General features: G+C 49.6%; 1 protein-coding gene across 8 annotated transcripts; it reads left to right on the plus strand.

Moving 5' to 3' along the window:
- Window positions 1–12: 12 nt before the first annotated feature.
- On the plus strand, window positions 13–24,662 carry Brme1 (break repair meiotic recombinase recruitment factor 1). Of its 8 annotated transcripts, none has more exons than XM_059264394.1 (10): window positions 13–72; window positions 305–392; window positions 811–861; window positions 11,681–11,855; window positions 14,709–14,787; window positions 15,982–16,086; window positions 18,882–20,003; window positions 22,546–22,643; window positions 23,849–23,941; window positions 24,243–24,662. In XM_059264394.1, the coding sequence occupies exons 3-10, from the start codon at window positions 831–833 to the stop codon at window positions 24,367–24,369; spliced, it is 1,830 nt and encodes a 609-aa protein (XP_059120377.1). In that variant the 5' UTR covers window positions 13–72; window positions 305–392; window positions 811–830; the 3' UTR covers window positions 24,370–24,662. The 8 variants fall into 8 exon arrangements, with proteins under 8 accessions (XP_059120377.1, XP_059120381.1, XP_059120384.1 ...); XM_059264397.1 differs by having other exon boundaries at window positions 19–72; window positions 305–487; XM_059264396.1 differs by having other exon boundaries at window positions 33–122.

Raw genomic sequence — 24,662 nt, forward strand, 5'->3', positions numbered from 1 at the left:
TAAGGCGCGGTGCGGGTGCTGCGCGTGCGTGGGGCGGGGCCTCGCGGGCGGGAAAGAAGTGGAGGGCTGCAGGTGTGAGGGCGCGGCGGCGTGACGCCAGAGGGCTGTGGCTCCTCGCCGCTGTAGTACCTTGTTCTGCCTGGCTTTGTGGGGGTGCGGGGGTGTTACTGCTGTCGGTCGCTGTGGGGTCGCCGCGAGCGCTGGGTCCACGGAGCCGAGACTCAGGGCTTCGCGTCCCCCAGCACCAGTCGGCCACGCGGTCCCGTGGCTGCTGATGTGGTCATTTTCTCAAAATATCACGCAGGTAATTTAGGCGATTTATTCCCCATCGGATCCAAGCTGACCTCGTCCCTACTAAGGACAGGGCGACTTCCATCTCTGCTGTGGCCCAGGTTGGTTCTGGCTTGCCTGGGTCCCGCAGCCCCAAGACATTGGCCGGAAGCGAGTCCTGCCCCGGGTGGCCCTGCTGAAGCCTTCCGTTACTCGGGTGGGTCTCCAGTGGCCTCTCAGAAGCTTCCAAATACACCTCATCTCAGATACATAAGCTTTGGGCGCTTGAGGGTGGGGTGAAGCCTCGTTGTCTCCAACCCAGAGACTATAGAGTAGTTCCCTCACCCAGGGGAAGGGTGGGAATTCCTACCAGGCCATGATCCCAGATGGCTATGGTCTGGCGTCCCACCCAGGGTCCCGCTGGAGTCTAGCTGACTCCCCCATCAGGCTGCCCGACGGGCCCAGCAGGAGGGAAACCATTGGGTACCCATGGGTCTTACGGTGCCGGCAACAGCTGGAGGGTTGTTTTGTTGTTTTCAGATTTCTCAGGGAAAGATAAAATGAATAAGAAGAAGCAACAGCGGAACTCAGGTATTTGGTTTATTAAAATTGGCTTTTTATTTATTATTATTTGTTTCGGTCTTTCAACACACGGTTTCTTTGTGTAACCCTGGCTGTCCTGGAACTCACTCTGTAGGCTAGGTTGGCCTCAGATTCACAGAGATTCGCCTGCCTCTGCCTCCACCTCTGCCGTCACTGTCCAGAGCGCCACCACTGTCTGGCTTCGAATTCACTTACTTATTTGAGGCACTGGGCATAGAACACAGGTCTCCTGCATGAGAAATACTCTACCATAAAACTCCATCTCCGTCCCAAGTTGACCTTTTTATTTTTGTTTTCGATGTGTGTTTTTGAGATGGGGAGGGGATTCTTGCCATGTGTGCTGACCATTTTCTGTCAATTCAACACATGCTAGAGTCATTTGGGGAAAGGGACTCTCAATTGAGAAAAGACTTCCAAAAGATTTGCTTGTAGGTAAGTCTGTAGTACATTTTCTTGATTAACGATGTATGTGGGCAGGCCCAGCTCACTGGGGGCATGCTGCCTGAGGGCAAGTAGTCCTGAGTGATATAAGCAAGCCAGTAGGCAGCACTCCTCCATAGCCAGTGCTCGGTTCCTGCCTCCACGTTCCTGCCCTGACTCCCTTTGATGATGGACTATGATGTAAAAGTGTAAGTGAAGTAATCCCTTTCTTCCTCGACTTGGCTTTTAGTCATAATGTTTTTATCATAGTAATAGAAATCCTAAGATGTCATGTAGCCCAGGCTGGCTTTGAACTTATCTTCCCGCCTCAGCTTTCCAAGTGCTGAGGTGATAGGCCCATGGACCAAGCCCAGGTGTTTTGATGTTTTATGAATAGACAGGATCTCACTGTGGGGCTGCAGAGGTGGCTTAGTAAGACGCTTGCCAAACAAGCATGAGGACCTGGGCCCGATCTCCAGACTCATTTTTAAAAGGCCAGGCATGGTGGCCCATGCTTGTAATCCCAGTGACTTGCTGGCCAACCAGTCAGTGAGAGACCCTCATAAAAACAAGGTGGGGACTGAGGAAATGGCTCAGTGACTAAAGAGCTTGCTGTGTGCAAGAGGACCTGAGTGGAGTCCTAACACTCACATACCAGCTGGGTGTGAGAGTGCATGTCTGTAACCCCAGCACTAGAGAGGAGGAGCAGAAACAGCTAGTCTAGACACAATGCAGGACTCTAGGTTCAGTGAGGGACCTTATCTGGAAAAAATAAGTTCTAGGGCTGGAGAGATGGCTCAGGAGTTAAGATCACTGGCTGCTTCCAGAGAACCCAAGTTCAAATCCCAGAACCCACATGGAAGCTCAAAACCAACTGTATGTAACTCCAGTTCCACACCCACTACTGGCCTCTGAGGGCAATGTGATGCAGGCAAAATACCCAACAAGTGAAATTTAAACGTTTTAGAAGATATAAAGGAAGACACCTAATATTGACCTCTGACCTCTATATGCTCAGACTCAGGTAAGAGCATTGGCATACACATGCAGGTGAATCCATACACACACCAAGGTGGAAGGCTCTTGAAGAAGGACACATGGCTTTGTGTTCTGGCCTATACACCTGTACACTTGTAATCCCTCCCACACTACCTGGCTGAGTCTAGCCCTGAACTCCTCTGGGCTCAGGTGACTCTCCTACCTTAGCTACCACACCCAGCTCTTGTACTTAATTGTTGCTTTTCACGAGAATGCTAACATGACAGCCTTAAGCTCCTTAAAAGATAGTGACATTTTAGCACAGGCTAGTAAGAATAGTAGAAATTACAGAAGATTTAGAGTAAAAGGTGAAAGTGTTCTAGTATTTCCTCTATCCCTGGTTCTAAGGCTAGGGACCAAGAGGTCTTTCCCATTTCAGGTTTCAGGATGGAAGTATAACCACCTCAGTGGTGATTCCCGCACAAGGTTTAGGCCAGACCAGCTGGTGTGTAACTTCTCATCTAGATTTTTAAAAATCTGGTTGGTTGAGCTCTGTTCACTTAATTGTGGATAAATTAGTCTGTGCCTCAGTTCCCAATTATGTAAATGAGTGATAGTAAATGCACCTGCCTTGATTTATGAATTGCAGTGCTGGGGATGAACCCAGGGCCGCACGCTGTGAGACAAATGTTCTGCCGCTATGATTTACCCCTAGTGTAGAAGCCCGATAAAGGCACCCCATGGTCTTCTGACTGACCCTGGGTGTGTCCTTGGGTGCCAACTGTAGTTCCCTGCTCAATGGCAACTGTAACACAGTGTGGCCAAGGGTAGCCATCTCATGACCTGTTGACCTTGCCCTATCTAAATAATAATAATAAACCCCACCGCTGCCAAGGGACCCGCCTGCTGACAGTGTGGTTCCCACTGCTGGAGGCCACCATCTGTGTGCCTTCATGAGAGGAAGGGGACCCTTCCGGCTCCTGCTGTGCTAAACTATTTATCATTTGTGTATTTTTGTGGGTGAAGTGTTTTGTTTTTTTTTTGTTTTGCACACCTGAGTATTTTGTTTGGAAACATTGGAAACATTGTACACAGTTATGAAAGATGCATTTTTTCCCTTCAAACTAAAAGCTTAAGTCTACCATTTCTTGGTTGCACTGGAAAATACTGCCTAGCCTTGTGGTTTTCCCATTGCTAGATCCTCCTCCACTATGTCCCAGCTCTTCCACACCTCTCTCCTGGTTCCTCTCCCTGGATTCTCAGTTTTAAGGAGCCCAGGATCTGTCTCCCTTCCCTCCTATGAGAGGCCATCATTCCCCACACTGGTTTAGCAAAGTTCCAGTGGGACCTTGAAGCCAGTGAGGCTGGGACATGGAGATTTTTGAGAGGATATTACCCTTGCTAGTGAATTCCATTATAGTTAATAGTTGGTTGCATACTTATTTTAAAAAAAGTAAATGAATTTGTCATGATTAAACGTTATAACAATTATGACAATAGAAAATATTAACTTTTTCTATTATTAAAATATTAAATTTTTTTTTCAAGACAGGGTTTCTCTGTGTAGTTTTGGTGCCTGTCCTAGATCTCGCTCTGTAGACCAGACTGGCCTCGAACTCACAGAGATCTGCCTGGCTCTGCCTCCCGAGTGTATATTTTAAGCCAATAAATAAGTTAAATCCACTTTTCGGGCATTGAGGGATAGTTCAGGTGATAAAGTGCTTGCCTTGTAACCATGGAAAGATGAGTTCAGTTCCCACAACCCATGGAAAAGCTAGGTGTGGCGACACGTTAGTAATCACCGTATTGGCGTGGAGGAGCAGAGACGGGTCGATTCCTGGAGTTTGTAGGCCAGCCAGCACAGCCTTTGGCAAGTTCCAGGTGAGTGAGAGACCCTGTCTCTAAAACAAGTGGACAGAAGCTGTCGTAGTTACTGTTCCGTTCCTGTGAGGAGACACCATGACCAAAGCATTTATAAAGCATTAATTGGGGGCTGTAACTGAGGGCTTACATCTTCCCCATGCAGCAGGCCCAAGGGAGGGACAGGAACGGGGAGTGGAGAGAAAGACTGAGACTTGGGCCTCGTGTGGGCTTTTGAAACCTCCAACAAGGCCATACCTCCTAATCCTCAAAACAGTTCTGTCACCTAACCAGTGGTGTCACACACCTTTAATCCCAGCACTCCAGAGGCAGAGGTAGGTAGGTCTCTGTGAGATCAAGGCCAGCCTTGGTCTCCAGGACCTCCAAAGGCTACACAGAGAAACCCTGTCTTGAAAAAACAAAACAAAGGCATTTTTCTTTTTGCTGTTCTGAGTATAAACCCAGGCCTGGGACATGCTAGTCAAGCATTCCCCCTTTAGAATCTTGGCTCTTGCTTGGCTGGGAGGGCATCTGGCCAACTCCTTAGGATAGTCATCAGTGATTGTAGACATTTTTATTTTCATGCTCGGGGGAAAGATGAGGGAAGATGCTTCTGTCATTTAGCAGGTGACAGCCAGGGCTGCTACTCCAAACTTAGAGTTCCCAGGACAGCCCTTGTCGCACAGGTGTCCCAGGCCCAGAGCTGCCATGGGAACAGCTGTGCGGCACTGCTTCTGACAGCCTTGTGTGGGGTGCTGGGGGCATGGCTCAGCAGCAGCATGGTCAGGAGCCCTGTCCTTCCAGACTTCAGAAGCTGTTATGCCAGTTATGGTGGCTTAGCCTGTAATGCCGGCACTCAGGAGTCTGAAGCAATTGGAGGCCAGCCTGGATCACAATGGAAAAAAACAAATGTGAGCCAGGTGGTGGTGGCCCACACCTTTAATCCCAACACTGAGGAGGCAGAGGCAGGAGGATCTCTGTGAGTTCAAGACCAGCCAGGGCTGTTACACAGAGAAACCTGTTTCAAAGATCTTTAAAAAAGAAGAAAAGAAAAAAACCAAACTTTTCATTTTGAAATAGAAGCTTACTGATAAATCTCAGATACTTTCTTCCATTACTATCTAACAGAATCAGAGAACAGTGATCAAACTATTAAGGACAGGAAATCAACCTCATTATACTACTACTTTTATAGTCTTCTCTGTATAGCTGGATTCCTTCAGGACGCCACTCCTACCAGAGTCCACAATGCCCATGTGCCTTATACAGAACACTGGAGTGTTTGCATAGCATCTACCAGGGGACTCAACCCCTAGATGACTGGGAATACTGAGCAGAATGTAAATCACTATATTGTGTTGTTAAGAAGGAGGCCAGGAAATATCTTTACATGGTTAATATAGGTGCAGTTTTTCTCCACCCATGGTGTAAGCCTGTAGATAAGGACCCCATAGCTACAGAAAACTGTCTGCACACTCAAATACTGTTTTTTTCCTCTCTCTGATATGTGCATGTCTTAGTGGATATGTGCAGGTGTGTATGTATGTTGAGGCCAGATGTCAGCATCAGGAGTCTCCTCTCATCAATTCAGTAAGGCTGTTTTCATCCCTCACTCCACCTCTGAGTACTATGGTTATAGACAGATACGCAGTTAGCTTGGCTTTTACATGGGTACTGGGTTTGAAACTGAATCCTCATGTCTTCATGACCGTCGTCTCCCTAGGCCCCGTGTTTTTACTGAATACAACCACCGCACACTACATGTTGATTTAATCGATTCTGTTTTGAGTTCTCAGTGTCACAATGGGCTCTGCTTGTTGATAGACAATGTAAACTTTCTCCACTTGAGAACCCAGGAGTGTAGCTGAGTGCTAGAGCATTTGTCTGGTGTGTGTAAGTAAGGGCTGGTATCAAATAAGAAACAACCTTTTTCTTCATTTGAAAATAATAGCCAGTCGGTGGTGGCACTCCCCTTTAATCCCAGCACATGGTAGGCAGAGGCAGGCGGATCTCTGAGTTTGAGGCCAGCCTGGTATATAGAGCAAGTTCCGGGATAGCCAGGGCTACACAGAGAAACCTTTTCTTGGAGAAAACAAAAACAACAAAAAGGAAATAATAAACTCAGCTCAGTTGGTAGAATGGTGGCCTAACATGTGAAGCTCTGTGTTCTATCCGCATGACCACATAAGCCAGTGTGGGTAGTAGACAGCTATAGTCCCAGCATTAGGGAGGTGGAGGCAGGAGGACCAGAAGTTCAAGATCACCCTAGACTACACAGGCTACAGCTTAGTTATATGAGACCCTGTCACTGTTGCCCACCCTCCCCCCAAAAAAGGAAAATTAAAAATGGCCAATTAAAAAAAAAAAGTTAAAGCATGCACATGCCAAAAGAAGGTAATGAATCTCCTGGGTGCTAGGAACCCAACTCAGGCCCTCGGGAAAGGAGCAAAAGTGCTCTAGCCCCCTACCCAATGCTTTTTATGGGTTGTTGGGTGTCTTAGTGATATTTATTTGTTGGCGTTATTTACCGGGCAAGGAAAAAACATGAGGTACAACAGAACCCTAAGTTTTTATTAGGGAAGGGAAAGGGTGGAGGTGGATGGGTGTACTGAAAGGAAAGGTGTTGGGTGAGGGTATGCTCTACCTCTGGCGAGAGGGAGAGAGCAGGGAGAGGGTAGAGCCTGCTTTTTTTTTCCTCTATAATAAATATTTATTTTTGATTTTTTGATTTTTTTTCAATTGTAACCATTTTTAAGTTCACAATTCAGTGGCATGAATTACATTCAAGGTATTAATTACACTCATGATATTCATTAATTACACTCATGATATTACATTTGTGGTATTCATTGACTACATTCGCAGTATTCATTCGATAACTATATTTATGATATTCATTAATTATAGAGCCTGCTTTTATAGGTCACCTCGTGCATGCATATACGGGCTTACATAGCTCCCCACACAGATTATGTGACCACGCTGTGCACAGGGCCCTAGAGTGACTAAGCATTTTGTTTGACTGCTGACAGTGCATGTGCAGTCATGTGACTCCAGAAGTGGCTAGGAATAATAACACCTAGGGTTTCTATTGCTGTGAAGAGACATCATGACCACAGCAACTCTTAGAAAGGAAAACATTTAATCGTAGCTAGGTTTCAGAGGTTTAGTCTGATATTATTGGTGGGAAGCATGGTGGCATGCAGGCAGACATGGTGCTGGAGAGGTAGCAGAGTTCTACATCTGGATCCACAGGCTGCAGGAAAAGAGAGCGCCACTAGGCCTGGCTTGAGCTTCTGAAACCTCAAAGCCCGCTCCCAGTGATACACTTATCTAACAAGGCCATGCCTCCTAATAGTGCCACTCCCTATGGGACTCTGGGGGCCATTTTTATTCAAACCACTTCACTTGGTTTGTCTGCATTTTTTATTTTTATGTAGTCCAGTCTAGATGAGAATTTGTATTCCTGCCTCAGATTCCCAATGCTAGGATTATAGGCTTGTGTGGCCACAGTGGCTTTAAAACACCCAGAATTCCATGAGGTATTGCAGGTGTTCTGTTACTAAGGTATCTGAAATGCAGTAGCATTTTCTTTCCTTGGGGAGGATGAACTTTTATTTATTTCTGAGACAAGGTCTTACTGTGTAGTTTGCTGGTACTTGATAGGTAGACTAGGCTGGCCTTGGCTGCCTCTGCCGCCCCCCCCCCCCCCCCCCAGAGTGCTGGGATTAAAGGTGTGTGTCACCACACCTGGCAAGGAGGGATGAATTTAAAATGGTGTACATTTTTCCCTCAGAGAAAATGACCAACAGCTCATACCTGTTTTGTGCAGAGTGCATAGACCACTTGGAGGCACAAGGACTGCTCTGACCTTTGAGGAGAAAACAGGACAGTTGGCTCACCATGGCGGGTTACCTCTCATGGCCTCAGGCCGCACAGCCCTACTGGCCTTTCTCTGTGTGGCCACAGATGCAGTAGAGAAGGAAGAAGGCTCTGGCCAGTGGTGAGAACGGGTCCTTTACTCCTGCATCTGTAGGTTTGGGTGTGGAACACAAGGTTCTGCCTTACTTGATTTGAATTAGTCCTGTGGGGACTGATCATAGCAAGTACTTTCATACTGTTACAAATGAAAGTGTTTTATTTTGATACAAATGTCCATTGAGTCAGCCAAGCAAGCTGCTGTTTGGGATCAAACTTAGGCAACCAACCAAACAAAACAATTTATTTTTGCCTTTTGTGGCAGAGAGAGAGGTGGGAACCTTAGGAATTGCTAGCTCCATGGTGCTAGCTGGAGCAGGTACCTGTGAAAGGAGGGTCTGGGCAGCAGTGTGAGCAGAGGATGGAGCACACCCCATACTACTGCCCCTGCAGGGTCGCAGAAGGAAGGAAGGACTGGAGGGCTGGGGCATGGCTTAGCGTAGAATGCTTGCCTGACATACCTAAGGTCCTCAGTTCCATCCTCGCCCTGCTGTATGTGTTCATGTGTGTGCGTGTAGGAACAGTGTGTGTGCATTTGCATGTGCCTATGTATGTAGAGGCCAGAGGTCAGTGTCAGGTGTCTTCCTCACTCACTCTCCACTCTGGTTTTTGAGTCGGTCTTTCACTGGCCTGGAACTCACCAACTGGGCCAACGAGCTCCAGGGATTTGCCTTTCTCCTGCCCTCCAGAGCTGGGACACAGCCGATGCCACCATTCCTGGCTCTTCCATGCATATGGTGGATTTGAACTTGGGTTCTCATGCTTGTACTGCAAGCACTTTGCTGGCTGAGTCATTTTCCCAGATCTCTAAAAAAAAAAAATTAGTACCTGAGCTGAGCCTGGCAAGAGTCTGACTGAATTCCAGAAAGACAGTGTTCAGGTTCAGTTTTTCTGTTTTGTTCTACTTGTCTGGGAAGGAGCCCAGGATGCAGTAGGCGCGCTATAAATGTACAAAGGACTCTTGTAGCAGGCTTTCTTGTGGGCCACCAACCAGCTCCCAAATCATGTTATTAGTTGTGAATATTGGGCCTTATCTTAGCTCTTGTTTTAATCTGTTTATCTATGTTTTGCCTCGGGCCTTTTTACCTTTCATTCTGTCTGTCTTACTTTCCTGTTTCCTCATGTCTGGCTGGCAGCTGCCTGGCTTCTGGCCCCAGGCGTCTCCCTCTCTCTTTATCCCTTGTTCTCTCTTCTCTCTCGTTCCTCCAAGACTAGATTTCTCTTTCTACTTATTCTCTCTGCTCGCCAGCCCCACCTATCCCTCTAATGCCTAGATATCGACCGTTCAGATTTTTATTAGTCCAGTCAGGTGCCTTAGGCAGGCAAGGTGAAACAGCAACATATCTTTACATAATAAACAAATGTAGCATAAATAAATGTAACACACCTCTCACAGTTAAAGTAATATTCCACAACAGACTCTTGAATGTGCAGGCTCTGGAGTTGGATCAGATCTCGTTCTTGGTTGCTTGGCCACAGCTTTCTTGCCTGGAAAATGGCACCAGGGGTCAGGTGTGATGGTCTCCCTGTTACCCCAAATTGGGAAAACTGAAGCAGAGAGTACCAGTTCAAGGCCAGCCTGGGATACACCACCAGACCTTGTTTGAGGAAATGAGGAAGATTAGCCTTGAAGTCTCCTCGTAGCTCACCAGGTCTGAGGAATGTGCACATATAACTCACTAGAATGTGCACTTGCTGTGGTCATTGAAAGCAGGCTTAGAATGTGACTAGGTCTGAAAGGCCAGCCATGATTGGCTTCTATGTAAGTAAGCATCCGTCCTTCAAGCCGGGCCTGGCGACACAGGCATGCAGTGTCTCAGTTGGAAGGCTAAGGCAAAAGAACAGAGTTAAGTCTGGCCTGGATTGCAGAGATTTCAAGATTTAAAACTGGGTTAAAGATGTAGCTCTGTGGTAGGCCACTTAGCTACCTAGCCCGTGTGAGGGCCTGCATTCAACCCCTAGCACGGGGCCAGGGGATAACCTAGTCTAGGTGTGCTGGGTTCATTTCCAGTACTGACCAAGAGGACTTCTTTATATCTACATATACACACGTGTGTAATGCTGGGTGTGGTGGCATATGCCTGTAACCATAGCTACTTTGTAAGGGTAAGGCAGGAGGATCTCTTCTTAAAGGGAAGAAAGAAAATCTTTAGTTTTAGGCTACCAAGGGCAAGGAAAGGACAGCCTCTTTTACCTGAGTGACAGATGGGCATGCCAAGACACAAGGAACCAAGAGGCCTCCTGTCCCTGTGGCCCCACTTTTTCCAGGATATATACTGCAGGTGTCTAGGGCCTCCTGTGTACTTCAGGTTTCATTGTCTATGCCTGATGAGGGTATGTTCTGGAAGCCTTTTTTTTTTTTTTTTTTTGAAACAGGGTCTCATGTAATCCTTCTACCTTAGCCTCGTAGGTGCTAGAACTAAAGGCATGTACCGCCACACCTGTCTTCTGCGTGTGCTTCCTTAGTTATCGCTTTAGATTTGAACACCAGTGCTGTCCTGTACATCCCTCTAGTCAAAACAGGAAGACAGAGGAGGACAAGCTCTGTTGCATGTCACTCAGTTACAGGAGACAGGAGATAACGGTACTCCCAGAGGCCAGCAGGAGCACTGTCACTGTCATTTGAAAAAGAAAGCCCTGGGTAAGAAGGGGAGGCTCGTGGGGACCTCAGACACGGTTCTACCATTAGAACCGAGACCTGCCACACTTCTCCCAGGGGAGAGAGGGCCTGGTTCCACCTGTCTTGTGTGGTTTGGAGCCAAGCTGCTTCAAGATCTAATCGCAGGAGCTAGAGGATGTTCTGCTCTTCCAGAGGATGTGGGTTTGTTTCCCGTCTCCACGTGGGGCTCATAAATGTCTGTAATTCCAGTCCCAGAGGATCTGATGCCCTCTCTGGCCCCTGCAGGTTCCAAACATGGACATGGTCACAGACACACATGCAGATGAAATACCTGTATATATAGAATAAAGTTTAAAAGTAATATAAATAAAGGATTCTAGCTAGTCATAGCCAATTACAGACTAAAGCTGAGGTGACTGCTCAGGTGTAGAGCACCTGTAAGGTGGCCCACCTGTAATCCAGCACTGGGAAGGCAGAGACAGGAAGTCCCTGGTCCAGCCTGGCCTACTTGTGAGTTCCAGGTCCCAGTGAGAGTCCCTGTCTCAACCAATAAGCTTGAGTGACTCCTGGGCAATCACACTGTATGTTCACCCCCTGGCCCCTACACACATGCACAAACAGGTACACTTGCACATGGACACACAAAGCCCTTGAATCAACTTCCAAAATGCAAGCCACCTATCATTCCTACATTTTGGCAGTTCATGCCCAGATCCTGTCTCACCAGAAAAGAAAAAAATCTAATTGTATAGCCACATGAGGGAATGGGTCCTTGGATCTTGAATGGGGCTCTCTCCCGTCCCCATCATCAGGTTAGCTCCAGAACTGGCCTTCCTACCCTCAACACTCAACACTAACCCACTCACCTATAGTCTAGCTGCGGCCCTCTCAAGCTGACAATGGTGCCATGTCTGATCTGCAGCCCTGCCCCTCACTTCCCTCTCCAACCAGGGGATGGCCTCCATCTCTCAAAGCCTTCCAAGAACCCACGGCTGAAAGACGCCCCTGGAAGCCCCCAGAGCTCCATGCTCATGCAGTCACACCACTCCAGAGAGTCAGAAGACAGCTCAGAACCTGCAGCATCTGGAGAACCAGGTGGGGAGGAACCAGGACCCACAGCTTCCAGGTAGGTGGCTCAGAATTTACAGCAGGCTTCTGCTTCAGTAATTCACAGCAAGCTCAGGGGAGTGGACCAGGGTGAACCGCCACTACCGCAGCCCTCCCTGGCCCAGGAAGGTCACAGTTAACACCCATCCAGTCTCAATCTCAGCCACATGACAGGTTGATGTTGGGAAGACAGCTCAGGTGGAAAAACACCTTTCTCACAAGCACAAAGACCTGACTCCATCTCTGGAATCCATGTACAAAAGCCTCAGCATTGTGGTGTGCTCCTGTGATCCTAGGCTGCGGAGGTAGGACAGGCAGATCCCTGGGGCTCACTGTCCAGTCACTGTAGCCTAATGGGTGAGTTCCAGGCCAGTGAGTGACTGTCTCAAAGTGCCCTGAGGATGACACCTGAGGTGGTCCTCTGGGTGCATGCATGTACATGTATACACATGTATAAGAAAAACAGCTGGGCAGTCGTGGCACACGCCTTTAATCCCAGCACTCAGGAGGCAGAACCAGGTGGATCTCTGTGAGTTCGAAGCCAGCCTGGTCTACAGAGTGAGATCCAGGACAGGCACCAAAACAACACAGAGAAACTTTGTCTCCAAAAACCAAAAAAAGAAAAAAGAAAGAAAAAAAAAAAAAAAGAAAAACAGGCCAATCATGGTGACACATGCCTTTAATCCCAACACATGGGAAGCAGGGGCAGGTATGTTAGTTTGAGGCCAGCTGGGTTACATAGTGAGACTCTCTCCAAAAGGAAGGAAGGAAGGAAGACAGTGGAATCAGGAAACGCAAAGTAACTGGGAACAAAGCCTTTGGGGAAGACATTGTGGGCTAGGTGACCATGGTTACTGAATACAGTTGTTCTGTATGTCTGTCTGTCTGTCTGGTTTCAGGTCACAGCAGTCTTGCTAACTCTGCAGACTTGTTGTGTGAGCCACACATCACCCAATCCTTCCTCTCATGCTGTGGGATGGTCTGTATGTCAAGTGTGTTGCTGATTGGTCAATAAATAAATCACTGATTGGCCAGTGGCCAGGCAGGAAGTATAGGCGGGACAAGGAGGAGAATAAAGCTGGTAAGTGGAAGGCTGACTCAGAGACACTGCCAGCCGCCACGATGACAAACAGCATGTGAAGATGCCGGTAAGCCACGAACCATGTGGCAAGGTATAGATTAATGGAAATGGATTACTTTAAGCTGTAAGAACAGTTAGCAAGAAGACTGCCACGGCCATACAGTTTGTAACCAATATAAGTCTCTGTGTTTACTTGGTTGGGTCTGACGGCTGTGAGACTGGCCGGTGAGAGAGATTTGTCCTGACTGTGGGCCAGGCAGGAAAACTCTAGCTACACTCTCAGAAAGCCACAGAGATTTAATTCTCTGCTCACTTCTAGGCCAGTAGCGATGCATGGCTGTGAGGCCTCCTGGACAGACCGGGGTGGGGTGGGGTAGGGATTCTACCCATCTTGAGCCATTTTTTTAAATGTTCACTAAGAAATAGCACCTATGAGGCTGGAGAGATGGCTCAGTGGTTAAGACTGCTCTTCCAGAGGTCTTGAGTTCAATTCTCAGCAACCACATGGTGCCTCATAATCATCTATAGTGGGATCTGATGCCCTCTTCTGGCATAAGGTTGTATATGCAGATAGAGCACTCATATACATAAAACAAATAAAACTCTTTAAAAAAAAAAACAAGAAATGGCACATATACAGAAAAAGACACGGGGGGGGGGGGGGGGGGACATAAAACAACAAAATGTGGAGAAAAATCTAGCTGGTGTTCCAGAAGCCACACGAATGACCTTAGTGTAAAACTTGTAAAACTCTGCAGTGCTGGGATGGAATCCAGCCCTCTTCATGTCTGTTCTACTGAGCTACCCCTAGCACCTAAAAGATATTTTTAAAAATATTTTGAGACATGGTCTTACTGAGCAGCCCTAGCTGGCCTGGAATTCACTCTGTAGACTAGACTGGCTTTGAACTCACAGAGATCCGCCTGTCTCTGCCTTCTGGGTGCTGGGTTTAAAGGTGTGCGCCACCACAGCCTGGTTAGGATTTTCTTTTGTCTTTTTGCTCCCTCCCTCTCTCCTTCCTTCCTTTTTTGCTGTGTGTGAATGGGGGCTGACTTGCAGCACATCCTCTGTGTGAATGTCAGAGGTCAGGGACAACCTGTGGAGTCAGTGCTGACTTTCCACTTGTTGGGGACAGGGTGTCTGTTGCTCTGTTATGGACAGGCCAGCTGCTCACAAGCTTTCAGGGGTTCTCCTGCCTTCTCATGGGATGCGGGGTTATGGCTCTTGTACCACTCCTCTACCTTTTTGATAAGCCTGCTCATGTGGCAAGGGCTTCTCCCACTGAGCTATCTTCCCAGACTCTGATTTTATTGCTCAGCAATACTGCACTTGATATGTTGATCATGCTTCTCTGTAAATTTCACCCTTTCAAAGCAGGATGATGGTTTCAATCTGGGAGCCTAGTGATAAAGAACTTGCCTAGCAGGTGCCAGGCCCTGGGTTCCATCCTCAGCCCTGTGTCAGGCATATGGAATTGATGTATCCTTTGAACCCTGAAAAGGAATTTCCAGGCCCTCCCTGGAAGATTCAGAATTACTTTTCATTTAAGTTCTCATCTCCTTTTGTCCTTTGAGAAAATGTGTAGGAGTATGTTGTGGTATATATATATATAATATATATATATATTATATATATGTGTGTGTGTGTGTGTGTGTGTGTATGCGAGCATGTGTTGGGGATAGACCCATAGGCTCCCCTGCTGGAGCTGCACCCCTGACCTCCCTTTGTCTTGATATGTAAGTGACACCTGGAAGGACTCCCAGTCCTTCTGTTTTGCTTCTCCCCACCTAGCTGCCCTGTGGAAGACACAAGAGCTGCCTCTGACCTCCCAGGGTCACCAGAAGAGCTAGCCCCCCTGCCTCCTTCCCAGGTGAGCCTCCTGGTCTATATCCTGTTAATGGCCAGCAGCTCTCACTGCGCACAGGAATGCAGGGACATGCAAGGACAGAAGACAGCTGCTGTGTGAGACTCCAGGAAAGGGAATCAAAGCAAGGCACGGTGGTGCACACCTTTAATCAGAACTTGGGAAACAGAGGCAGGTGAATCTGAGTCCAAGGCCAGCCTGCACTACATAGCAAATTCTAGACTAGCCTGGGCTAAAGTAAGACCTTGTCTCAAGAAACAAGGTAAGGGGGGTGGGGATAGAGGAAGAATAGTTGGGGATGTAGCTCAGTTGGTAGAATGCTTGCCCTGGTGTACATGAAGAACTGGGTTTTATCCCCAAGACTGCATAAACCAGGTATGATGGGACATGCTGTAACTAGCACTCCAGAGGTGAGAACAGGAGGACCAGGAGTTCAAGGTCAACCTCGCCATATAGCAAGATCAAGGCCAGCCTAAGTTATATGAAATCTCATCCCAAAACCAAAATTCCAAGTTGGGGGGTGGAACTTAAAATAAGGGAGAACTTAGCATGGAGACAGACCTTTAGTTCCAGCACTCAGGAAACAGAGGCAGGCTGCTTGGTCTACAGAGTGAGCTCCAGGACAGCCAGGGCTACATAGAGAAAGCTTGTCTCAAAAGGAGGGGAGGAGAGGGGAGGGCATGGGAGGAGAGGGGAGGAAAGGAAGGAAAGGGGAGGAAAGGAAGGAAAGGAAGGAAAGGGGAGGAAAGAAAGGAAAGGGGAGGAAAGGAAGGAAAGGGGAGGAAAGGAAGGAAAGGGGAGGAAAGGAAGGAAAGGGGAGGAAGGGGAGGAAAGGAAGGAAAGGGGAGGAAAGGGAGGAAAAGGAAAGAAAGGGGAGGAAAAGGAAGGAAAGGGGAGGAAGGGGAGGAAAGGAAAGAAAGGGGAGGAAAGGAAGGAAAGGGGAGGAAAGGAAGGAAAGGGGAGGAAAGGAAGGAAAGGAAGGAAAGGGGAGGAAAGGAAGGAAAGGGGAGGAAAGAAAGGAAAGGAAGGAAGGAAGGAAGGAAGAGTAAGACTGGTCTGTAACCGAGTGGTAGAGTGCTTCCTAGTATGCAGGGAAGTTCAGTCCCGAGTACTGGAAAACAAATAAAAGGATGTGTGGGGGCTGCTTTTCCCAAGACCCCACTCTTCAACGCTGCTGCTTTTTATTGTGTCCCTTTACAGAACTCAGTTGGGAGGTTTGTCCCCCAGTTTGCCAAACCAAAGAAGACAATAACAAGAAAAGCCAAGGCATGGGAAGAGGTTCCAGAGAGCTGCACAGGAAGCCAAGTAAGAGCCTCCCTTCCCTTAGTTGGCTGCTCCTGCTGGTTAACCTTGGCCTTCCTTGACACCACACCGTCTGGTTCTCTGCCTCTGCCCCCACTGCCATCGCAGCACACTCCAGGTTCCCAGTATGTACTGCATGCTTAGCAGCGCATCTGAGACCACTCTGTGCCATGGCTCACAGCTTGCATGGAAACAGTCAAATTCAGAAAGGTAGTATATTTTTCCTGAGAGCCTCCTCTGCTTCTTGGGGGCTTCTGTGCAAGTCAGGAGCATTTAAAAATGTGGGGGAGCCAAGCAGCGGTGGTGCACGCCTTTAATCTCAGCACTCGGGAGACAGAGGCAGGGGGATCTCTGTAAGTCTGAGGCCAGCCTGGTCTACAGAATGAGTTCCATGACAGCCAGGACTGTTATATAGAAAAACCTTGTCTCAGAAAAACCAAAAATAAATAAATAAATAAATAAAAATAAAAATAAATTTTAAAAAAATGTGGGGGCTGAAGCGATGGTTCAGCAGTTAGAAGCACTAGCTGCTCTTCAGAGGATCCAGAGCTGGAGTTGCAGGCAGTTGTGAACCCCAGAAATGGGTGCTGGGAATCAAACTCAGGTCCTCTGTGAGAACACTATCCACCCATGACTGCTTGGCCATCCCTCCAGCCCTCAGGAGTCTTAGGATTGCCTGGCCGTCCTGAGTCCTGGGGTTGACATGTCGCCAATGACACATGCCCCTGGAGGGAGTGCATGGTGGCCTTGGCAGCAGCAGGTTTGCAGTAGTCCCCAACTGGGAGCACCTGAGTAACCTAGCGGTGAGTGTGAGGGCTGGGGAATGGCTCAGTGGGACAGCACTTGAGTAGCCAGGACAGGACCCTGGCTTCTGTCTCAGCACACTAACTTAAATAGAGTACTGGGGCTGGGGATGTTTGGTACGGCACTTGCTTAGTATGCACAAAGCCCTGGGTCATCCATCCCCAACACTGTGTAAACTATTGATGGTGCTTGCCTGAAACCCAGCTCCTAGGAGGTAGGTGGAAATGGGAGGAACAGGAGTTCAAGACTGTCCGGAGCTCCATACCAGCTTTTCAGATCAGGAGTTCAAGGCTGTCCTGAGCTATGTACCAGCTTTTCAGATCAGGAGTTCAAGGCTGTCCTGAGCTATGTACCAGCCTTTCAGATCAGGTTGGGCTTCATGAGAACTGATCTTGGGAGGGGGAGGGAAATTGGGGGGTTGGGATCGAAAAGACAGGGTTTTTTCTATATAGCAGTGGCTGTCCTAGAACTCACTTTGTAGACCAGGCTGGCCTCAAACTCATAGATCCACCTGCTTCTGCCTCCTGAGTGCTGGGATTAAAGGCGTGCACCATCCACCAATTTGCATGAGCAACCACTTACATAGTGGAAGCCTGTCGACTGTGATTGGTTAGCACATTATCACTGATTGGACAGTTCACACCACCAGGGTCTCTATTCGGAAGCACATTACAGGAGACATGGAGAGTGCAGAAGTCCGTAGACTACTTCAGAATTCATGTTCTGACTTCAGGAGCACGGTCTTCTGTGCTCCTTATTTAGAAGTGCAGTGTGCCAAGTAGGCTGGGCGCTGGGTCACGCCTGCATTTTCTCCTACATCCCCCCATATCAGACACATACACCCTACACACTTATATATACATATCATATACAGCATTACATCATATACATATGTATACATCCCATTCACACATAAATGAATCACACATTATATACCTATCATTCCCACACATCAAACAATCATATACACAACAGTAATATTAAAAACGATTTAGCCAGGTGGTGGTGGTGCACACCTTTAATGCCAGCAGAGGCAGGCAGATCTTTGTGAGTTCAAGGCCAGCCTGGTCTACAAAGTGAGTTCCAGGACAGCCAGGGCTACACAGAGAAACCCTGTCTTGAAAAAAAAAAAAAAAGAAAAAAAGAAAAAAAAAAAAAAAGATATTCTCACTTGGGAGGCAGAAGCATGTGTTTTGAGTTCACACCACCTTGGTCTATGTAGCAAGCTCCAAGCCAGTGAGGCTGCACAGGGAGACCCAGTTTCAAAACCAGTGTATCTGGAACAAGAGTTGCTTGAGTGGAAGGTCACTGCTGCCACAGCTCCTTAGCTTTCTCATCATGGTGGCACTTTCTGGAGGGAGAGGTTGTTAAGACAGGTGGCATGTAGCCAAGATTAGCCTTAAAACTCCTGATTCTCATACCTCTACCTCCCAAGTGCTGTATTACAGATGTGCACCACCACAGCTGGAAGGTAGGTCTTCCCCAGACTCACATCTAGGTTATGATGTGCGTGCACGCACGCGCGCACACACACACACACACACACACACACACACACAGTGTAATAAGCTGATGTGTGTGAAGTGCCATTGGGTCAACTGGAAGCAGGGTCTTTAAATCCTTCGTTGACTCTGGGGGTGGGGCTAGAACTCAGAGCCTGTGTAACTAGGCAAGCAATCCATTACCGAGCCACCCCACAACCTACAGCCTGGATTTTATTTATTTATGTGGCTTTTCGAGACAGGGTTTCTCGGGGTCATCTGGATTTTTATGCTATGAGCTCCTGAGTGCTTATTGCTGGCAGGGAAGGCCCCATGAAAGGAGGGATGTATGTGCTTCCTGTCCTCCTGCCTCAGCACAAAGCTCTGTCTAGAGCAGTTGCTGGACCCCACTGTGGTACCTCGTGATCCTGAGGACAGGGCTTGTACCAACTAGAAAGGCCTTCAGAGTGCTTGATTATCTCAGGCCAGGACTGAATCCTCCCATTTCCACAGGAAACATGGCCAGAGCTGGGTGCCCTCCAGGCAGGCAGCCAGCCACAGAAGGAGTCCCTGAGGTTCCCTTTCCACGATGCCAGGAGACCAGAAGACAAGACATGGGCAGATGGTACCTGCTCAAAGGAGAGGAGCCTCTCATCAGATACTGGAAGCCTAGAGAACAATGACTTTGAGATGCAGAGGGCCAGGGTTCAAGACAGTAGTAGCCAGGAAAGGCATCTGTCAGATGGTGATGCTGAAGGGGGAGAGGCAGACAGCAGAGCCCCACAGGAAGGAGGTGCCCAAGGAGGAGGAGCAGGGGCTCAGCAGTCTGGGGAACCCCAGGAAGGAGAAGGCATCCTCTACATTTCAGCATCAGTTTCTGCCCCAGACCCTGCTGTGCCTGTCACCACACACATGCTTAGTAGCACGGGCGCAGTGCCGCGCTGCAGCAGCCCAGCAGAAGCCTCTCTTACGGACAGTGTCAACACAGATGTGAGCTTAGATCCCTCTGTGCTGCAACAGAGGGTTCCAGAGGAGGCCGTGCTGCCATGCTCTTTGGATCGGCAGACCCCTGGTGGAGGCTGCAGTGGGACTCTACTGGGCTACACACCTCTTGCTGAGGAGGCCAGGCTGGAAGAAGGATCCCCTGGTGACATCCTGGCCAGCCTACCTGAGGCTGCAGTTCCTGGGGAACAAGAGCCCATGGTGGATGCTGGAGATCTAGGCTGTATAGAACAGGAAATGAGTCCAGCTGTCAAGACCAAGGATCCTGGCTCTGACGGACAGTTACCAGGAGGGATAGGAATGCTGCCTTTACAGGCACAGGCCACGAACCAAAGGGTAGTGGGATTGAGCAGCCTGAACTGCCATCAAGACTTTGAAGGCCTCAGTCTGTCCCCTCATACCTCCTCTCAGCTAGAGCATAGCCATGCAGCTAGTGATCTTCCCCAGAGGACCAAGGCCTGTCCTAGCAGCCCAGGAATTCCCATAATTCTGGCAGGACAGCAGCAGTCAGTTCCCAGTTCTAGAGATCAGGCTACATGGCCTGAGTCCTCAGCAATGGAACTAGACTTTCTGCCCGACAGCCAGATACAAGATGCCCTGGATGTCCCCAACGTGGAGGCCCTACCTGAGCAGGTAAGAGCCTTCCTGTGCTCAACACATACACATAACACCCCGGTCGGTGAGATTCGGAGGCAAGCTGGGGCTGAGGTGTCTGACACTTCCTTTCTGTAGCATAGACATTGGGGGGTGGAGGACTCACAGCAACTTTGGGCACAGTGGAATCTGGTTTTCCTGAAAGGCAGACTTGCTGGCTATCCATGTGGGCCTGGCTTGTGTGACTAAGGAGCCCTAGGATAGGGAGAGACAGGAACTTCGTCTGTCTGGGGCCTCCCTCCCTGCTCTAACTGGAGCCCTAAACTGTGCCACCCATGCCCAGCATCTATTAGTGGCAAGGGGGTGTGCAAAACCACTACTAGTCACACCCTGAAGAAGCTGGTGCCCGTAAGCAGATGGAGGAAGGGGACTCACCCCTGAACTGGAGAGAGCCCTCACTCTCTCTCGAGACTTGCTGGGAATGTTGACATCATTTTCCTGCAGACACGTGAGTAGTTGTGCTTTGTGTTATAGTTCCTAAGGGTCTTGTCCACCCACAGCTGCCCAGATGTAGCCTTCTGTGCCTCTGAGCCAGCCATTCAAGGTCTCCTGTCAGCCTCACCTCCTGGGAAAAAGCAGCCCTGCTGTCTGTTGCTGCACTTGATCTGACAAAGGGCGGCACTGCCACACCCTGAGACTAGGCAGCTCTCTCCTACACAGGGTGTGGTACAGAGGCTGAAGGAGGCCAGGCACCTGCTGGAGAGGAGGAGCCTGTGATACACCTACCTCTGCTGGAGAGAGTCTAAAGTCGTTCTGCCTTGGAACAGAGCTTGGTGGTCTCCAGCAGGCTATGCGAGTGTCCTCCCAAAGAGCCAAGACTTCACACTGACCAACAACCTCTCTTTGATATACTTAGCTAGTCCATTTTGCCACTTTGAGAGAGGCTTTTCATAAGACACAACCCCTCAATGCAAGCAAAGAATTTTACCTAGTGCTCAATCCAAGAAACAGGCAGCCATGCTTCTAGGCCGTGGGTTCTATCCTAGCACCAAAGAGATGGGGAGAGCCTCCCTTCCATCCTTGTTGGGGAACTTGCTGGGCTATGCTTCTCAGGACACTGGGCCTGTGGCGTAGGCCAACATGGCTTGTCTTAGCACTATGAGAAGCTGGGGTTCCATCCCACCCCTGTAAAGAAAACCTATCAAGACCAAAGGTACCTGGCATTCAGCTTGTCAGACAGCAGGAAGTGCCAGCCTAGGAGTGGTTATCTCTGACACTGGGTATTCCTGAACAAACTGGGGTGACCAGCCACCGAGCATGTTCCCACTGGAAGGCCAGCAGCAGCCCAGCCAGGCTGTAAGGCAGAGGCTCTACCTCCCAACACAGGGACACCTAGGATCAGGAATGGGTCTCCTGCTGACCTCACATCCAGTCACCCTGCAGTGACAGGCTCAGCCTTATACAGTGCTCTCCTGCTAGGAATTTGGTGTTTTCTTCCTCACGGCTCCAGTGTCGGTCTGAAGCTGCCACAGCTGGCATGGCTGAATGGCGTGTGTGGGCCCTGGGCTCCATCCCTAGTACTTGGGGAAAGCAGATCCTAGGTTTGGGGCATTGGGCATTGGCTGGTCATATTTGGCTGAGGCTTCCAGGACTTAAAGTGCCATAGCCCCTTTTGTCAAAGGTAACACCCCACAGGCATTCTGGAAGTGTGGCCCCTTCTAGGGGGAGATTCTCTTCCACACAGCTCAGCAGTGTAGTAGGATGAACAAATACAAACGTCGTATTTCATTTTATTTTAGATGGAGCTTGCAAGGTTGCCCTGGCTGGGCTCAAATGACCCCCCAGGTCTGTACCACCAGTCCAGCACTGTCCCCTCATGAATTCCCATGCCAACCTGTTTGCAAACTCTTTCCCTTATAGGACGCTCATAACACCACCTCCTTTCTGCTGCTGCCGCTGGGTCCCTAGACTTTTTCTGCAGGCCACGTTGACCTCAACCCCCCCCCCCCCAGTTCCATGTGCCCCAGCTTCAGGGTCTTTTTTCTTCTTTTTAAAGGGGGCGGGATATCAGTTTCACAATGACCACACTCACATAGGGTAGCCTAAAACCTAGGAGCTGGTCCCAAACTCACAAGCACCAATCCTGCCCCAGCCCCCAAATTTCTAGGATTACAAGTATGTACCACCAAGCCTGGCCATGGTTTCTGGGTTTTCAAGACAGGTCTCACTATGCAGCCCTGGAACTCACTTTGTAGACCAGGCTGGCCTTGAACTCACAAAGATAAGCCTGCCTCTGCCTCTGCCTCCTAAGCGCAGGGATTAAAGATGTGCACCTCTATGCCCAGCTTTGCTCCAGGATCTTTAAGATACTTTGGGACACTTCAGTGATTGGGGTGAAACTCAGTGTATCACGATGCCTAGCAGCCTGCTGCACAGAGCAGAGAGGAGGGCAGAGCAGTTGTCTGGAGCTGGGCTTGGCATCATGCTTCCTCTGCAGGAGCTCAGCTGAAGTGAACATAGGTCCTGTGCTGCTTCCTTCTGCCAGGCACGGTGATTCACACACTGGCCCTACTCTTTCCAGGGTTTTCCTGCAGGGAGTGTGCCAGGCCTTGGTTGGCCTGCTCCTAGCCCAGATGCCACTGGAGGATCCCCGAAGGCAGTGGCCAAAGCTCAGCCCAGGTAGGCTGGAAAGTCTTCAATCCAGAATGGGAGCTGGGCCTGTCTTTCAAACTGCCATACACCGTATGTCCTGGGAACTCAGGTGCCCATGGTCCACATCCAAAATGCCTGTTCTTAGGAGCTGGGTCCCCTGCGGCAGTCCCTCCAGCACCTTAGACTGTTCCAGCCTCTTTGTGCATGGGTGTCCTCCTAAGAGGAGCCTGGGTGTTCCTGAGCTCCATAAACGGGCGTCTAGTCGGGGCTGGGATCTGTGCGCAGAAACAGTCTGCGGCTGCCCCAAACTCTGGCTCTGGGCAGGGACCCCAGGGACTGCCCCCCTTTCTCCTCACTACCCTGTCTGGCCCTTGCAGGCCTTCCCTTCTGTTACCTTGCACTTGAGCCTGACTGTGTCTCTGCAGAGACTTATCAATGATTTACCGCCAAGTTTCTGTTTCCATCAGAATCGTGAAGGAGGGCTAGGATGCCACCCTGACCTCCTTTGTCCCCGTCCCTCCTCCAGCCTGCTGTAACATGTACCCTTCCCCCGCCACTGTCAGCAGTCCCTCCCTGCGTCAGTGTGCCAGAAGCAGGTTAGCCATGTTACCCACAGTTAGTGAAAAAGAGCCCACAGTCTGTGCCACCCCAGTGTGGGTCCTAGAGTCCACGAAACTCTAGGAAAGCCGAGGGCCTGACAGGCTGCCACCATTAGGTGCCTGGAGCCTGTGTGGCAGATCTGGAGCTCCTGAGCATAGAAAGTTCAGAGAGAGAGACAGCTGTCAGCCTGAGCCGACAGGGCCCTTACTCTGCTCATACATAGAGGCTACACATCCCTTTAGGAAATGGTGCGGCATGTCCTCGTCCAGAGTATCTTGAGTGCTGGGGATCATGGGAAGCAAATTAGAGTTAAATAAGTGTTAAGGGGTCGTTCAAGGAGTTAAAATCTGATCATCAAGATAAACTGGAAGAGTGGCCAGGAATAATTCAGTGTGGTTTGAGCAGAGACAACGCACAGGGCCAGGGTCCAGGCGAGGGCAGGTGGTGCCCATTAGTGGAGAAGGTCAGGGAAGGCCACAGCAGCAGCCCAAGCATGGCAGCATGTGTGGCAGGATTTGAAGGTGGGATGTTCTCGGTGCAGGGGAGGGGCGGCTAGAAATGGGCAGGCCATTATAAGCCCTCAAACCCAGTGAATGGCTAACCAGGACGCTCCTTTCTTTCTCTCCTGATAGACCCCCTACAGAGACCTGGGCCCAGGAGGACTGCAGGATGCAGGATGCCACGGATACAGTGCGCGGCCTTGTGATGGAGCTCTCCAGTCTCAAGTAAGGGCAACTCAAGTCACCAGAGAGGATAGGGAACAGAGTAGAAACTGAGGCAGGACTCTAGGTGTGGAGCACAGGGGTCTGGTGGCCCCAGCCCTGGCTGCCTTTCTCCACATTTGTGTGGTAGAATCCTGACTATCACCTCTGACCTACATGCCTCAGGCTTTTACATTCAAAGAACAGGATGTGCCTGCACCTGCCATTTGTGCACCTGTGAGAAGCCACTTGGCAGGTGTGGCTGAGACAGGCCCATGCAGTGGGGAGGCTCCAGCTAGTACTCGTTTCCCTGTTTCTTCTACAGTCGGCTGATTATGAGCACCCACCGGGACCTGGAGGCCTTCAAGCGCAGGAAAGCCAGGCCTCTGCCTTACCTGACAAAGGGGTTGGGGAGCCTTGCTAAAGGGGATCAGAGCTGGAGGGACCTGTAGGCTGCTCCAGCCTGCGACCCCACATACCCTCCAGGCCTGTGGGGGGCGGTCAGCTTACCTGGAGTTCCATATGTCAGAGGCTGAGGGAACGTGAGCTTCAGGAAGTCCTCTGACAGCTCGGCCCTGCCCCAGAAGCCCAGGCTCCTGAGCTGAGCTGCAGTTCTTTCCCGCTGTTGCCGTGGACGAGGGGTGCTCTTTGCTCCTGTGCCTGTCTTTTCCCCGTGCTGTCCATGTTACTTTTGGGGAGGCAGGGAATAAATGATACAGTCAAGAGCCTGTGATTTGCAGCTGTG

The sequence above is a fragment of the Peromyscus eremicus genome, chromosome 5, assembly GCF_949786415.1.
Source record: "Peromyscus eremicus chromosome 5, PerEre_H2_v1, whole genome shotgun sequence".
Taxonomy (NCBI): Eukaryota; Metazoa; Chordata; class Mammalia; order Rodentia; family Cricetidae; genus Peromyscus; species Peromyscus eremicus.

Coding starts and splice junctions, on each gene's coding strand:
- Brme1 (XM_059264394.1), top strand. CDS start 831: ATGAATAAGAAGAAGCAACAGCGGAACTCAG. Junction 16,087..18,881: donor AGAGCTGCACAGGAAGCCAA/GTAAGAGCCTCC, acceptor CCATTTCCACAG/GAAACATGGCCAGAGCTGGG. Junction 23,942..24,242: donor ATGGAGCTCTCCAGTCTCAA/GTAAGGGCAACT, acceptor TTTCTTCTACAG/TCGGCTGATTATGAGCACCC.